The 15,578-nt window shown below is 38.9% G+C and overlaps 1 protein-coding gene across 3 annotated transcripts in view; it reads left to right on the top strand.

The window, feature by feature from the left end:
• sphkap (SPHK1 interactor, AKAP domain containing) overlaps positions 1–15,578 on the top strand; it is a 119,823-nt gene that overhangs the window by 38,816 nt on the left and 65,429 nt on the right. For all 3 annotated transcript variants that reach the window (XM_008425400.2, XM_008425398.2, XM_008425401.2), the window contains exon 2: positions 3,357–3,444. In XM_008425400.2, the coding sequence (XP_008423622.1) occupies positions 3,401–3,444 (44 nt within the window). In that variant the 5' untranslated portion in view covers positions 3,357–3,400. The remainder of the gene's footprint in view (positions 1–3,356; positions 3,445–15,578) is intronic.

Below are 15,578 nucleotides of genomic sequence, written 5' to 3'. Positions count from 1 at the left end.
CAAGGAGGAGAGACAGAGATTACCTCTGAACAGATCCATCTAAAAGAGTTTAGGATTCTTCCTCTCCTCAGACGAACGACTGCAAGTAAAGGACGGACTCTCAGAAAAGGGGCTTCTCTATACTGATGCTCTTTTCTATTACAATTCAGTCAAGAAAAGTACTCCTGGCAGATTTACATTTAAATTACTTTCATTGAATCAAGACTATTACTAGTAATAATTTTAAAAGATAGCCTTTAAAACATATTTGTCAAACTCAACGTCCGGGGGCCAAATCTGTCCCCCATAGCTTTTTATGTGGCCCTCTAGACGCCAAATTACATCAACAAGTGTGTCCAGTTTTTTCACAAAATCCTCAAAATTTGCACAAAATCAACAGATCCCCACATTTTTTTTTTCTAATTTATTGCAAATGTTTCTCAAAATTGGTCAAAAACATTGTGACTGCTGCCTCAACCGTACTTGATGTCAAGTCATAGTCTGTGATTGATAAGAGAAGTATTAAAAAGTCACAGTTAACATCACATATTAGCGCAAATACAAATATTTCTAAATTAGAGTTACAAAATATGTGATTTTGATTACAAAAAGCTACAAAAATAGTAAAAAAATTCTGGAGGGACATCTATTTATTAATATTTTAACAGTTAAATAGATTTTTCAATGCATTCTGGCACAGCTGGCCTAGAATGAACATTCAGATTTTGATTTGGCCGAAAATGAAAGTGAGTTTGACACTCCTACTTACTTTAAAAGATCGAATTGTGAAGAATTTTTATTTAATATAAACGCATGCTTTCAAAAATCATTTATAACCCTCTTAATAATAGTAACTTCATAGCTGTCAAATGCATGATCAGCTTCCACTCCTATTTTTGACAATTTATATTTAGTGACGGCTGAAAAGCCTTAACGGTCACCTTTAGCTTCCCCAACAAACTTTTAACCAGATTCAGTCTGAACCACATTAAACCGTTAACAATATTTATATTCAGTCAGAAGAACTATGCTGGTGAAGAAAAGGAACTATAACTCGGGTCTGTTCTGTTAATGCTATGTCTCTCATTTGCAAAAAGTTGTTTATTCCTGTTCCTATCTGTTACTGCCCTCTTTCTGCCTTTGGTTTATTAAGTAAGACATAACAGAGAGAAGGCGACCCTAACCCATTAATCCAGAAAGAGAAACTCCATCTTTCTTTGGCAGGTGTTGTGGAGAGTCTTGACCTCACACCGGAGTACAAAAGCTGCCAAAAAGTGTGTGTGGGTGATTTAGATATGCCAAGCTGCCATCCTGATTTCCCTTTGCGTTCTGAATAAGCAGAGCGAGTGATGCAGAGTCACATTCTGCTCCTCCTGTCCCACTTAATTTAAGTCTTCTCCGGTCCTCCCTGTGGTTGAGCAAAAAGGTCATTTCCTCTATATGCCACTAGACATAAGTCAAATGTTCACAAGACATACAAAATAATATCAATCTAACAATTACTGTGACTTTATCCGTTGTATTTTGGCCACCTCTGCAGTGTTCTTCAGGGATTTTAAAGTGAAAGCTTATGCTATAGGTAGTTTTATGTCTTGTTACCACCCGTGGATTAAATGTTCATTTGTGTCAACTCAGCTAAGCAGAAGAGACACAAGTTGCACCTGTGATGTGTGAAAATACTACAATAATGGGCAAATTAATACTATCCAGTAGACATTTACCTGCACAAAGTCAAACTTTTTGTTATTAAAATACAAACGTTTCTATCCAATTAGATTCAACAGTGAATCCTCCTCCACCTATGTGTTGTGATAAGGAAGCTATGCACCATAGATCATGTGTAACACTATCCTTGTTCTAACCCTGAAGGATCAATTTGTACAATTTATTTGCAAAACATGATTTGGGGTTTAGTTACTATTTGAAAAATGCTTTCAGTTGGAATTTAAATAAACTAGGCAGGAATTACTCCCTTTATTGCCCCAATTACTACATAATGAACTAAAATTAACTCTGAGGAAAGACAAGGTGTTTCTATGAACATGTTGCTTTAGGTTTTTTTTCTGACTGAACACCTGGAAATGCATGCATATTTTCACAACCAACATCAGTCTGATGTTTGATTTTCTCTGGCTTCCTTCCACTGTTTGTCTCCATATTTTCATTTCTGAAGACATATCTGTCCTGATTTTTTTTTTTTTTAATTAAGAAGAAGCCAACAAGTGTCAAACTCAATGACAGCAAAACAAATCAAACTTTAGAAGTTAGCTGAGCTAGAAGAAGGAAATGAAAATAGTGGCTCATTTTGCTGTCAGTTTTGAATCGGCGAAAAGTGAATGAATGCTTCAATATGCCTCATGCCATGGAAATGTATGTATTTCTCTCCTTCAAAATATCTCTAAAAATCATTAGAGATTTTTAGAGATATTAATTGAAAGCTTGGATAGAAAAGTGTTCCTTCCTTCTAAGCACTCTGAATGTTAAGTGAAACAGCCTCATTATCATGAATTTTGTGTGAACGTCAGCCAAATAAAACTCAAATCAATGTAAGCAAAAATGTACAGTGGGTGTGAAGGGAGCAGTGCACACAAGCAGTCAGATTTTCTTCACATACAGAACTGGATGACCACGTGTTTCATGAAACATCAGGATATTACTGAACCAGGACCAAATATTTTAAAGGCTTGAAATGATCTTTCAAACCCTAAGAACCTTGCTGACGTGACTGCATTAAAATTCATATTATTATTATTATTATTTTTACAAAGTAATTTTTTAAACAAGCATGCTTGATGTTTTTTCTGCCCTCAATTTTTTTTGTCTGTGTATAGAGACAACTTTTCAAGGGTGAGTCTATCATCTACCACACATAATTTAGTTTATTTACCATAAAATTGGCACATGCCACACCGAGGTACATTGAGCCATGGAGACTGGAACAAGATTATATTTAAGTCCAGCAGGCTTAAATATAAAAGACTCTACATAATTAATCAAGAGTGGAGGGAGGGAGAGGTGGTTCACCCAGGGCGGCAAACTGACTAGGACCACCTCTGTATAAAGTTATGCTATAACAACTACAATCATAAGTTACTGATAAATATTTCCAAACTATTACTTCTGTCATAGTATGTTGCAAAGTGCCAGGCAAAAAGTGGAAGTATGCTGCTACATTGGTTTTATATTGTTTACGTCCACAACTCAAAACACCTGCTGGATGCAGATAGGTAAAAAAAAAAAAAAAGAAGTTATGCAGGAGACAGCTGACCTAGAAAAAAGGCGGCCATCTGTATCTGTAAACTTCTACGCTGACATAGAGAGCGGATGTGTTGTTGGTTAAGCTCTTTTACTCATTTGAAAATATTTGTGTCTTTCAGGCAACAAACCTTGATTGGTAGTTGTAGGACAAACCAGACTGAAGATGCTGTCGCTGCTGGTCACTGCTCTGCGGGGCTTCACTGAGCTGTAAGTGTACTAATATGTTGATGTATGTCCTTTTACCAAGCACGAGCAGGAGCGGCTCATTTAAATGACACATTTTCTTTAAAGAGCTACAAATATTTCAAATCTCAATATATGTTTTTTTTGTGTTTCAATGTTAGAATTTGTAAAACCTTTCAGTCATGTGAAAGATTTTCCTGTCATTCCTTTTGCTGTGGAGAATATACTGTGGGGCTAAAACTTAAACATTTTAAATAATTATTTAGCTTCTCTCTTGTAGTGCTACCCATTTAGCTTCTTTCTTTGTTGAACAAAAAGTACAAACAGATCATTGTAGTGGTTTTGGGCTCCTCCCCGCCTGCCTTAGGAGGTTTTCAGATCCACAGGAGGACCTGAATCTTCCTATAGACAGGCTGTGTGTGTCATCTGGACTGGGAACGCCTTGGGACGCTCCACACTGAGCTGGAGTGTGTCGCCGAGGAGAGCGACGTGTGAGTTTCCCCTCTTGGGCCTGTTACTTTCACAATCCAGTCTGTGAAAGTCAAAGAATGGGAGGATATTATTTGCCACAAAATTTTATCTCTGAAATTTACTGCAAATCTCTCACAAGGGTATTTTAGTTCCCCTCTACATAGGAGGCTACTTTTTTTGTACCACCTTACCAAAGTCTTTCTCCAGCTGGGCTGATTACTAAACTTAATTGCAGCAATTTATCACCGGGGCCAGAGACAGATTTTCCCCGAGGTTAGGCAAGCGGGGATGGGGAAGGAGAAAAATGAAAAGGCAAGCACTTGTACATGCGGGGAGTGCTGAGGGGGGAGACCTTGTCAAGAAGCACTAATGCATGGCAGGCTGCTGAGAGTTCACGGCCCTCTGAGATACCCCTCATCATCAGTAACAGCAGCAGCAGCAGCAGCAGCAGCAGCAATGTCTCGGCAGTGAAGGCTTGCATAACAGGTGCCATCATCTCTTGTCAGGCAGAGAGTAAATAGGACAGATTGGGGGAAAAAGCTGGAGCTGTGTGCAGTTTTATGTAATACTGGAGATGAGGAGATACAAGAGAAGATGTTTTGTTCATGGTAAGTGAATCATTGTCTTAGCTGAGGCTAAAATGACGTGTTTTTCATGATGTGTGTAATTCTTTTTTAAATCACCTGTAGGCCACAAAGGCACTCGCACTCTCTGAAAGCGTTTTTAACGGCGTATCAGCAGACAGGCAAAACAGAAGAAAGAAGATGAAGCGTTTTATTAGGAGTGAAGATGGTACAGAGTTTGTGCATAAAAGCTGGCTTTTGTGTCATTTTCTGTTGCCTTAGCCATCATGAGCCCCTGATGACAAATGCAACAAAGGTTTCTGTCTTAAAGCGTGACAGGATTTTTGTGCTGCACAAGCAAGCCCTTTCATGATGCTCCATTATTGCCAAGGGTGGACAAAATGAAAGTCACTGCAGATTTCTTAAAATATCCCAAAGGCTATGGGACAAAAAGTTCAGTGAAAGACTGAAAAACTATTTATCTGCACTGAGCTGGAGGGCCTGACGAGCTGTCCTTAAAGACAGTAGGACGATTCTTGACCCGAATTAAGGTTCGTACTCATTCTGCCTGTAGCCCAACAACCGTAAAATAGTATCTATAAGGGAATGGAAAACAAAAAAAGTTGCTGGTTTGGACTTTGCAAAGGAGCATCAAACAAATAACAGTGGAAGGTGGAGAATATGTTAGTTTTTGATCAAGAAAAGAAAAATGCATGGAGCCTCTTAACGATTCCCAATATTTCAGACATGATGTTTCATTGGAGAGGTTTTCTATGTAACTCAGTGGAAGAGGCGCCACTGTTACCTGTGAGCTTTTTCCTCAATAAAACACTGGAGCTTTAGGCTGGCTATGTGGAGATGTGCAGCAGGCACCGTTCATGACTGAATCACCTCGTCTCTGCAGTGACGACTGGGTCAATGCTGTAGTAAACGACAGGAAAAGGGAGTTTTAAAAGAAAGAACATTAGTTCCAGATCACGGATGCTCTTTGTGAAGCCGTCTATACCACGTGGATCAACGATCCCAAGAGCCCGTTGAAAACATTCACATCAACTACGTTGCATGAATGTGATAAGCAAGAGTTCCTGTTTTGACACTTTTAGATTTATTGTCTGGATTTTTTTTTGTAGCTTCAGTCCTAAACCTTTGACCAGCTACAGAACAACCTGTGTGAGGTTAAATGTCATTTTCAATTATTTGCTGGCTCTTTGAAGCTCTGTGTATAACCTGGTTATGCAACAGCATGAACTGCGAATACTTCAAACGTCTTTGAACAGGAGCGTACGGCTGGTTTAATCTGTAAATGTGGCGAAATATCCGTAGGTTTTATAAATCAATCCATAGAATCTAGCAAAGATCTCAGTCAGAAATGCAGCTTGATCTATTATGAACCAGTCCAACCTGACGTTGAGATAAAGCTTCAATAATAAGCAAGCTGGAGGATAGAGGCGGTGAGTTGTAAAGGGCAGGAGGAGTTATACAGACGTAACGAGCAGAAACAAACGGGAGGACAAAAGATAATAATGGGTCTAATTATACCTGCTTTGAATATAATAGGTGCATTATCCTTCACTGCTTTGTATGTGAATGAATACACACACACACACGCACACACACGCACAGAGAACTGCATCATCCACTCCATACACAGAGTGGATGAAAAACAATGTTCATTAATCATTAAACAAAAGAAATCTGTAATGCCAACATCTGTGTGAAAAAAAGATCGACTTTAGATTCTTTCCTATTGTCATTCAGTCAATGTAGCTGTATGTCTGTGTGAATCAGTGAGTTTTCTCAGTGATTCAACCAAACTGTGCAACATCAGTCCAGCAGTCCACACGGTCTGCACACTAACGCAGGTTGCTGCACTGTGTTGACTTCTTGAGTAAGTACTGCGCTTCAGTCGGCTTCTATAAAGTGGACATCATGGTGTGTCTGGTGCTCATAAATAAAATAAGTCCAGCGCTGTTTGCTTCTCTGAGGATTTTCTTTTTTTCATTTCCTTCCGCACTTAAATGTTAAAAACTTACCAAAAGAACGGATGCTTTTAAACGTTGAACAAAGGTAACCTGAGTAAATACAAAGAGCAGGTTTTAATAATAACTTTACTAAAGAAGGGAGAAAATAGCAGAAAAAGTAACTGCACATTTTAATCTATTAACTAGTTTTTCCATCCTGAGCAGCAACAACTTCAATCAATGCAGTAAGCCTGTGCAGATATTTTGGACTCAGCATCTTTATGGGACAATTAATGACTTAAAACTTCAGAACTTAGCAATAATGTATATTTTGTTTGTATCTGCACTGACCTTCAATCCAAGTTATACACATTGCCTACTAGTTAAAACTCTCAACATGTTTATTTCAATTATGCATTTCCCTACAAAACTTTAATCAGTTATAAGTAACATCACAAAAAAGGAAAAAGGTTGCTTTAACAGCTCAGAGTTTGGTCAAACTCTCTTCCATGACGACCATAAACTATTTCTACCATAGTTTGCATGGTGCTTAATCTTTTCGAAGACTTGCATTTCTACAGATATAATTCTGTTCCATTGTCATGTAATGAAAATCTTAAGCTTCTCATTAAATCTGAAAGATTAAACCATGTTTTTAAGAGCTTGGATGTGACGCATTCTGTGACAAACTGTGGTCCAGTTTGGTGGTTGTGGTCGGCCAAATATATAAACAGTCACAGCAGGCTGTCAGTAATGATGCAAATATGGAGCAGTAAACTGCTAAATATCCCTGTTAACCATGTTAGGATGGTGCTAAAACTGTTGGAGGCGGAAGAATTGAACTGGTGATGGAAACAAAAAAAAACGTATAAAAGCGCAACTCGCGTGCGATTCAGTGATTTATAATACTCATCTGTCGAGTAGACCTAATATTGGTATCAAGCTGCGTTTGTAACTTTGCCTAAAATTCTCCAATATAAATACTGTGTTCTTTGTAAACAAATCACTTGAAAACTAGGTTTTCGAGTGTAAAAAATATCTTCTCTTTAGAGACATACAGAAATATGGCTGTTCGGCTCCAGCAGTATGAAAGTGGAGTAAGCAATGCTGGTAATTCAATATCTAAATGTTTTTCATGTCTGCATCCAGATGGTGCCTTCTACAAGCAGTTTTATTTGTTTATTTTTTATGATTAAATTTCCTTTTATCTTCTTGTAAAATTTAAGGAACAAGTGAACATACACATCGGGAAAAAACTTTAAAAATCGCATAAGGCATGTTGGAGAGCAGTCAGTCTCATAGTGGAATGCAGCAAATTCCCTCAGTGAATAATATGCAGGAAAAAAAAACAACTAATCTTTGTACATAATCTACAAGAAAGTCACAAGAAAATGACACCAAATGTATTACAGAAACTTAGGTGCTGGTTTTGTGATAGACACATTTGTGCTGCATTTACTGACTGCAGTCTCAATTTAATGTGCCTCGCAAAATTATTCTTCTCCACTAAACCTTTTCACATTTTGTCACATCACACAAGCTTATTTGTGTTTTTTTGGGACATTTTGTTTTTTTTATCAACCAAACCAAAGTAGTGCAAAATTGGAAAATGAAAACAAAATGGTACCTGGATTCAAAAACATTTTTCCAATAAGAATTAGAAGTGTGACGTGTAGATTTATTCAGTCTTAATAAAATCTAACGCAGATTCAAGAATCTCCCAGTTTCTAAATTGTTTGACTGAACCAAACTATTGCACGTTGAGTTCAGTCTGTGAGTAGCAAAAAAACTACCACCGCATAAAAAATGGTGGTGGCAGCATCATGCTGCGAGGATGCTGCTCTTCAGCAGAGACAGGAAAGGTGTTCAGAGTTTACGGAGAGATGGATGGAGGGAGATTCTGGATGAAATAACGTGTCAAAGGTCAAACACTGGAAGGGGGATTTACCCTTCCGCAGCACAACAGCTCTAATCCACAGTTTAATCTGACTGATAATCTGTGGGAAGACTTTAAAAGTATTGTTCAAGGAGAATTATACTTTCTCAAGACACTTTGTGCAAAACTAAACATTCTGGCATCAGCAGTTTTTTTGTTGTTTTTTTAACAATACATTGGACTCATGGTTTTTTTTACTCATTGTAATCTGACTGTAATTTGAAGCTAAACAGTAATCCAGCTGAGATCTATGCAGAACTTTGACTTCATGCTTGATGAAAGGTTCCCCCCTTATTAAAGTCCATATGCTGGCTTTGCTATGATAAAATTGCACAATTGACATAAATCAAGAGCTCTTCTCGTGAGTGCTGTGTCCATGGATCTAGCTGTTGCTTGTCACGCAGGTGTGTGGCACAGAAAGCATATAATTATTGCTCCGGGGTCCATGCCTGAAGTAGTCTCTAATCAGAGAGAAGATGGGATGTCTAACAGCAGGTGTAAATCAGCAATGATTTTCCCTCATCTTCCTCTCTTTGTTTCTCTGCATGATTGAGCTTATCATTAAGCGAAACTGCACTAATGGCTCTGACTGCAGCCATGCTGTCCTCCCTGTCCGCTCTGCTTTTTGCCTCTCTGTCCTTCCTTCACCTCGGTTTTTTTTCCATGGCTATCTTGTGAATTAGATTGGATTAAGTAGCAAATCAGTCAAAGAAAAATTATTGGTCATGACACATATAATTGTGCTATTTTTGTATTACAAAAAAAACAAAAACAAGCTGATTTTTCGCCGTAAGACCCGACTGGGGGCTTTACATTTTGAAACCAATGCGCGCAGTTGAAAAAGTTCTGATTTAAGAGCGGGAGTAAACATCGCACTGCACTGTGACAAGTCATAGAAGACTTTTTGGAAAAGTCTTCTAGCCAAGGTCAAGGTAACATTTTGAAACTTCCAGAGCAGAGAGGAGGGGATTTTGTTAGTAGAAAAGTTGTGTTGTCCTGCAGGAGGACATTGAGGGTTTGCAGCTGGAGACGGGTACTGTGTTAGATCTGACCTCTCGTGTTTAAGGGCCTGAACTGTAATATTTAAACAATGCATTTTATTCATTTAATAATGCTGCAATAATAACTCTCAGTACTGATTCAGGATAACATACCAGTGTGAATTTATAAAAACCGAGAGGACTAGAGTCTCTAGTCTGTAGAGCAGCGGTACATTATGGCTTATGTTTTTTTTTTATAATTTCTCCAATTTATTCTAATTATTTGAATCAATTTAAAAGTACTAAATAAAATGTCATTAGTGCAGTTGAGTGTGTGTGTTGTGCCAATCCAAAATTTCTGCCTTTGTTTCTACAAATAATCTTTTATTCTGACCCAAGGTGTCTGCATTCTGCAACTTTGCAGCTTCCACACTGCAATGCAATAAATCCAAAACCTAATTCTTAATGCCGTCTTTGTTTTTTGTTGTATAATTCCTACAATGTAATGCTCATTGGAAAAATAATTTTAAAGAATCTGTGTTTATCAGCTACTGAACAAATAGTAAATAGTTTGTTAAATTTTATTTTAGAAAATGTTTTAATTTTAAATGTGTTAAACTTCCACTGACAGTCGGTGAAAAATTGGACCATTTAGATGATACTCATGTTTTATTAAATTTTTTTATCAAAGCAACTCTGTAAATGACAGGGTTCATTTACAGTTCATTCAATGCAGTTCATTTCAGTGATAAAAAGCTTTAGATTTTGATTTTGATTCCTAATGTCTAAGGTCCCAGTGTTGATTCTGGTTTCATTTTAAGGATAATAATTGATAAATGTTGAAATGTGGCACCTGCAAAATCAACATTTACAAAGAGGAAAAAGTTCAAGGATAAACAGAACATATATTTTTAACACATTGTCTCTTACTAGTGTCTGGTGAAGACAGCTCCCAGTCACACTATCCCTTTGCTAATTCAGCATACACAATGCAGGCATGATCTGAAATCTTGTGGCATCCTCTCATTTTTGAAAAAGTCTTCTATGGGAAAAATACAAGTAAGAACAAATCCTCTCAAAGTCTGCTTTTCTACTGTAGCTGTCTGATTGCACAGCCGATATGCCTTTTTATTTAAAAATAATCTATAGCTTCTTAGACATGTTTTTCTGTTTTCACAAATACTGAAATATTTTGTGTTCCCTTCTCTCAGTAACAGCTTCTGCACTGACGGTGTTGGTGTTAGTGCCATGTTTTAGCACTTATGGTGTGTTCACTGATTAGAGAAAAATCAGACTTTTAGTTTCTGGCCATGTGGTCAAGTTGAAAACGGTCTGATGAACTAATTTGCCCATTTCCCTGCTGATGTCACAATGTGTTACAGGGATGATTCGAGATTCCCATTTTATGGTGGTTTTATGGTGGTATAATATTCTACAAGGTGATATGTAAAATCTTTTGCCAAGTTAGCTCCTGCTGATGATGTCAGAGGGCAGGAAGGAACATATGCAGTTTTACTCTCAAACACTGGCTCACATTTCTAATTACATTCAAGCATATACGAGTCAGAATGGCTGCGACTCGCCCTGCATAAACACGTACAAATAGTCCCACAACTGCACACAGCAAACTGCCTCAGCAGATGCTCTGTGGTTTCAAGGATCAGATGGACCCTGTTGTATCTGCACCGGAGGCCTCGCTGTGGCTGTCGGACGCCTGAGTGAATCTGGCTTCAGCCATCTGTCTCAGCACCTCTCAGTAAGCAGACTGGATCTCATCCCACTCAATTATGAAGGCAATTTGGTTGTACTTCAATTACAAACTCCACTAAAGTGTGCAAATTGTTCAAATCGGTCTGTGCAGTTAGTCAAAGATGGTGATACAAAGTTTTGGTTGATCGCTTTAATTTGTCTGGGGAATAAAAGTGGACTCGACAATAACGTGAAGCCAGTTTGTGTTTGCTGAACGACTGCAAACTAGGCTAAATTTGAGGCTCTGCCTGTCGGCGTCTTATGGCTCGTTAATTAAGCTGTTATGCTGACTTTGATCTTATTGTGGCTGAATCCTCTCCTCACTGCGAGGTTGCCAAGCAACATGTGAAATTCAGCAAGTTACAGCTCTAGACCAGGAAGCAATCTTTTATAAAGTTGTCGTGGAGGCAAGCTTTGGCGTGCAGCAGCTATTTTGGTGATGCCCCTGGGCAGTTATGTCAGCCTAACAAGCTCAGGTCCGCATGTAAATGAAGAGAGTGATGGAAATATTACCGTGGGCTCAATAGTCACAGAGACATTAAAGGCACTCGTAGCTCACATGAAAGACTTTGTCCAAATGATGGAATGGATGCTTTGACAGAGGACCGTGCTGATGTCAAGAAGAGACCAACAAGAACATGATTTAGCTTCTTTTTTTATTTAAGTGTTCACAGCTATTACTTTCAAAATCAAGCATCTGATTTCCACTGATCATGGTTGAAATGCTTCTTCAGGTGATTGGAAGCCATAGTTTAGTTTAAATCGCTCTTTGAAGGGTCTTAAAGGTCAGTGAGCATCAGAGAAAAAACTAGACAACAAATTATTTGTAGAACTTTAAACCAGATTTAGTCATCAACATTAGAAATTTTTTAAGAGGTGATCAAGAACTCAATGGCCATTACGGCAGAGCACCATAGGCTTTTTAGCTGCTTTTATTTGATGCTACTCTTGTCCAGCATTGTCAAATTTGTGGGCCATCTTGTCTTGGTAAGTTTTCAGCTGTGCCATGTATTTTACTTTATGGATAAAACTATTATTCTCCAGGGTTTGTTCAGAGGTTGGGATTTTACTTTACAACCTAACCCAGCTTTGAACTTGTCACAGCCATTTCCATGAACTGTGTGTGATGTGAAGGTTTATTTAGGGGTTTCAGAATAAAGAGGTCAAATGAAAAATATATGATCTCCTTTCTGCGTCACACTTATTGTACCACTTAGTGTTGGTCTGACAAAATAGGCAAAATACTTTGCAGTCTGTGCTGTGACATTACAACGTGCTACCGTGGGAATGAACCCATTTAGTGCAGAGATTTCATTAATTTAGCAATATCTTTAGGTTTTTTTCTTTTTTGATAATGTCTAGTGAACATACAACTTTTCTCACATACATAAAATTAATATCACGTTTATTGTCGCAAAGTTAAAATTGGTGGCATCATCTGCTTCGAATGTAATGACGTGAAGCCAAAAACTCCTGCTGTTCAGCGCCTCTGATCTCATTATTTCAAACTTGTTTCATTGGTCTAGTCCTCTTACGACGAGGGGATTAGAATAACGGTGTCTGTTCGCTTATCTAATGTGAAACACCGTCGTGATAAAGGGTCCGGATAGCGTTACATGAACAACGTCGTGAAGGCGGTATTAAAGCCAATTGAGTTAAACTGCAACTCTGTAAGTGCCAGCGTACCACACAGTTTGACTGAGACAAACTGTGAGCTTCCAGCCAGCAGCCTTTCCCACAGGCATCTCCTTCATGACCTTTCAAATGATTGCTGATTAGGAGCACTCAGCCGCCTCCAGCGAGGAGAGCAAGTGCGGGGAGCAAAGAGGAGCCGAGGAGGGCCATCCTATCTAAACAGTGTAGTAAGAATATTTTTATTCACCGTTTGCTGTGCTTTTTCTTTTTTTGCCACACCGAGCACACACTCTGCTGACACTCAAATGTTTTTTCATCAAACACTTAATTTTATTTATTTTTTCCTGCCAGGTGTTTATTAATGATGTTTATTGTTATTTTGTAGCAACTGCTGACAGGTTCAGGAAGAGAATGACACCCGGAGGATAAATAAGCAAAACGACAACTGTCACTCATTTTAGAAAGTGAAATTTATAAAGTTTCACTACACGTATCAAAAATTTGAATATTGTATAAGACCGATAAAAAATGCCAGCCTGGCCGTCATTCTGTTCAATTCCAATCTACTTTCTGCTCCACCTGGGATTTGTCCAATTGAGTTTGATTCCTCAGGATGCATTTCATCCTGGCCAATCAGCAAACAGAAGGAGGAGTTGTGAACAATATGATTTTTGAGTTGTAGTTCGCCTTTGGTTCTAGCTCACCGGTGACGGTGGAGGAAATGAATGCAACCACTTTTCCAAACACACAGAAACTGAAGTTGGAGCAGCAGGAATATTTAGGACATTTTTCTGGAAAAGGTGTTGGTCAGCTCTGCACAGCTCTCTTTCCTGCAGGGGTTGGTTGTTTGCAGCTCACACAATTTCCTGTAAGCTTCATGGTAGAGCCTTCTTCACTATCAAGCTGGCACATTGCGGATGTCATGGCAAATGTCAGCGATTGGGTAAAGTCAAAATACAAACAGAGTCCACGCCTCCAGCAAGCAATCGTTTCTCAATATCCGAGGATTCAGACCTTCTGTATAAGGCAAAGTGTAGAGTAAGGGGCTGGTTTTTAGCAGGCTGTAAAAAATCTGATTTAAAACAGAATTATCACCCTGCTGAAATATATTTTATCTCTATTCACTCAATACTTGGTTGTGCCTTTAATGGGGCAAACACTTTTTCATTCTTGAGCCCCCAACAAATTACAGGGTTATATATTTCCTGGAGTCATTCGATGGCCTTTGACCTCAGGCACCTAAATAGACTTCTGAAGGCTTTTGGCTTGTGTAAGTAACATCTAAGATGAAAAACGGACTGCAAATTATGTTTTCACTCCATTTTACAGTAGGAGAAACACAGTCAAAATAATGTTTACTTTGCTTCAGAGGTTTTGTTTTTCAAGTAGGGAAAAAGAATATTGTATATACAGTATGTGTTTACTGAAACATGAAAGCACGACATTACCGCATCAGATTGGAACCAAACGCAAACTCACACCAAAAACAAATGGGGCTGCGCATGGAGGCTGGCTGTTTGATGAAGCAGCGTGGATCAGTAGGGAAAGGCGGAGTGAGTCAGCTGCAGCTGGGAGCTTTCTCTCTCTCCCCGTTCTCCTCCTCCGTGAGGACAGATGTTTTCCTAAGATTAATATTCCCAGTCACAGTTTATTCATCTGTGTTATCCCCTCTCTCACCAGGTGATTTCATGCCTCCTAAGCCGCCAGAAAGACTTTTTCTCCCCTCTTGCAGCCAGGATGGCCAACCTGTCCCAGATTTTAATAAATGATGCTGATAAATCTTGCACATGAGACATAATGCTTGTGCACACCTCTCTCTCTCTCCATTCATAATATTTCCCACTCTTTATGAATCTTTAAACAGTGGGAATCTTTACCACAAATGCTTTATTCAGACTGGTCATAATTCACGCGCAGCGTTGTGTGTGTGTGCACCGGATTCTGAACCAAAGGAAGCCGTGTTCACAGTGGCTGCCCTCGTTCACTGTGGCCTTGAGTGATTGCAGATTTGATAGGTGGCAATAAATGATGGATGACTGTTTCCACTGCTGTCAGACAGCGCTGCGTCGGGTCCTTTTCTCAGTGCGGCGGTAATGAAGTAGGCGTAGTGATCATGGGACCATGATATTGATCTCTGGGAACTCTTTGCTTGGTATGGTAATGACTGATCAGCTTTCGGGTGTACAGCATATCTGCTGTTTAGACTCTATTGTGGAGGACAATGTGTGCTTTTACAATTAGCCTCTTGCCTTTGAGATTGGACCATGAAGTCTTTTGGCAGGGAAGAATGATCTTCTATCTAAAAAGTATCATGTGGAGTTGTTCCCCTCACCCTTACCTTGGCATGGTTTTATAGACTTAAGGAAATGCCTCATCTTGTGGCTTGTTTAATTTATCCATATGAATAATTTGAGCTTTTTTTATTTTCTTCCTATAAGCAAATCGACTTACACTGTCCAAATCCATTCTGAGTGGAAACCAGTTTTATGTGACTCTCTTTCCTTGATTTGTCTTGCATGTGAAGGTTTGCAGATAAGATATTAGTTTTTGTAGTTATTTTTTTCATTTCACGTATGTTGTGAAGGAAAACCTAGTTTCTATGTCAGCCAGTGCTATGCAGTGGGTTGATACTTTTTTCCCTGTCAGTATAGAAATAAATAATAAAGGTTTAGTCTTTGTGTATTCTAACATTGTGTTCTCCAAGTGTCCTCAAGACAATGTATTTCTTCAACCCATTTTTAACGACTTACCCCAATGAAGTCGCTGTCCCAGCTCCTGTCCAGCTCCTGTCCCAGCTCCTGTCCACTTCCTGTCCAGCTCCTGTCCCAGCTCCTGTCCAACTCCTGTCCAGCTCCTCTCCAGC

Source organism: Poecilia reticulata, linkage group LG13, assembly GCF_000633615.1.
Source record: "Poecilia reticulata strain Guanapo linkage group LG13, Guppy_female_1.0+MT, whole genome shotgun sequence".
NCBI lineage: Eukaryota > Metazoa > Chordata > Actinopteri > Cyprinodontiformes > Poeciliidae > Poecilia > Poecilia reticulata.
This window is presented reverse-complemented; position numbering and strand designations above follow the sequence as displayed.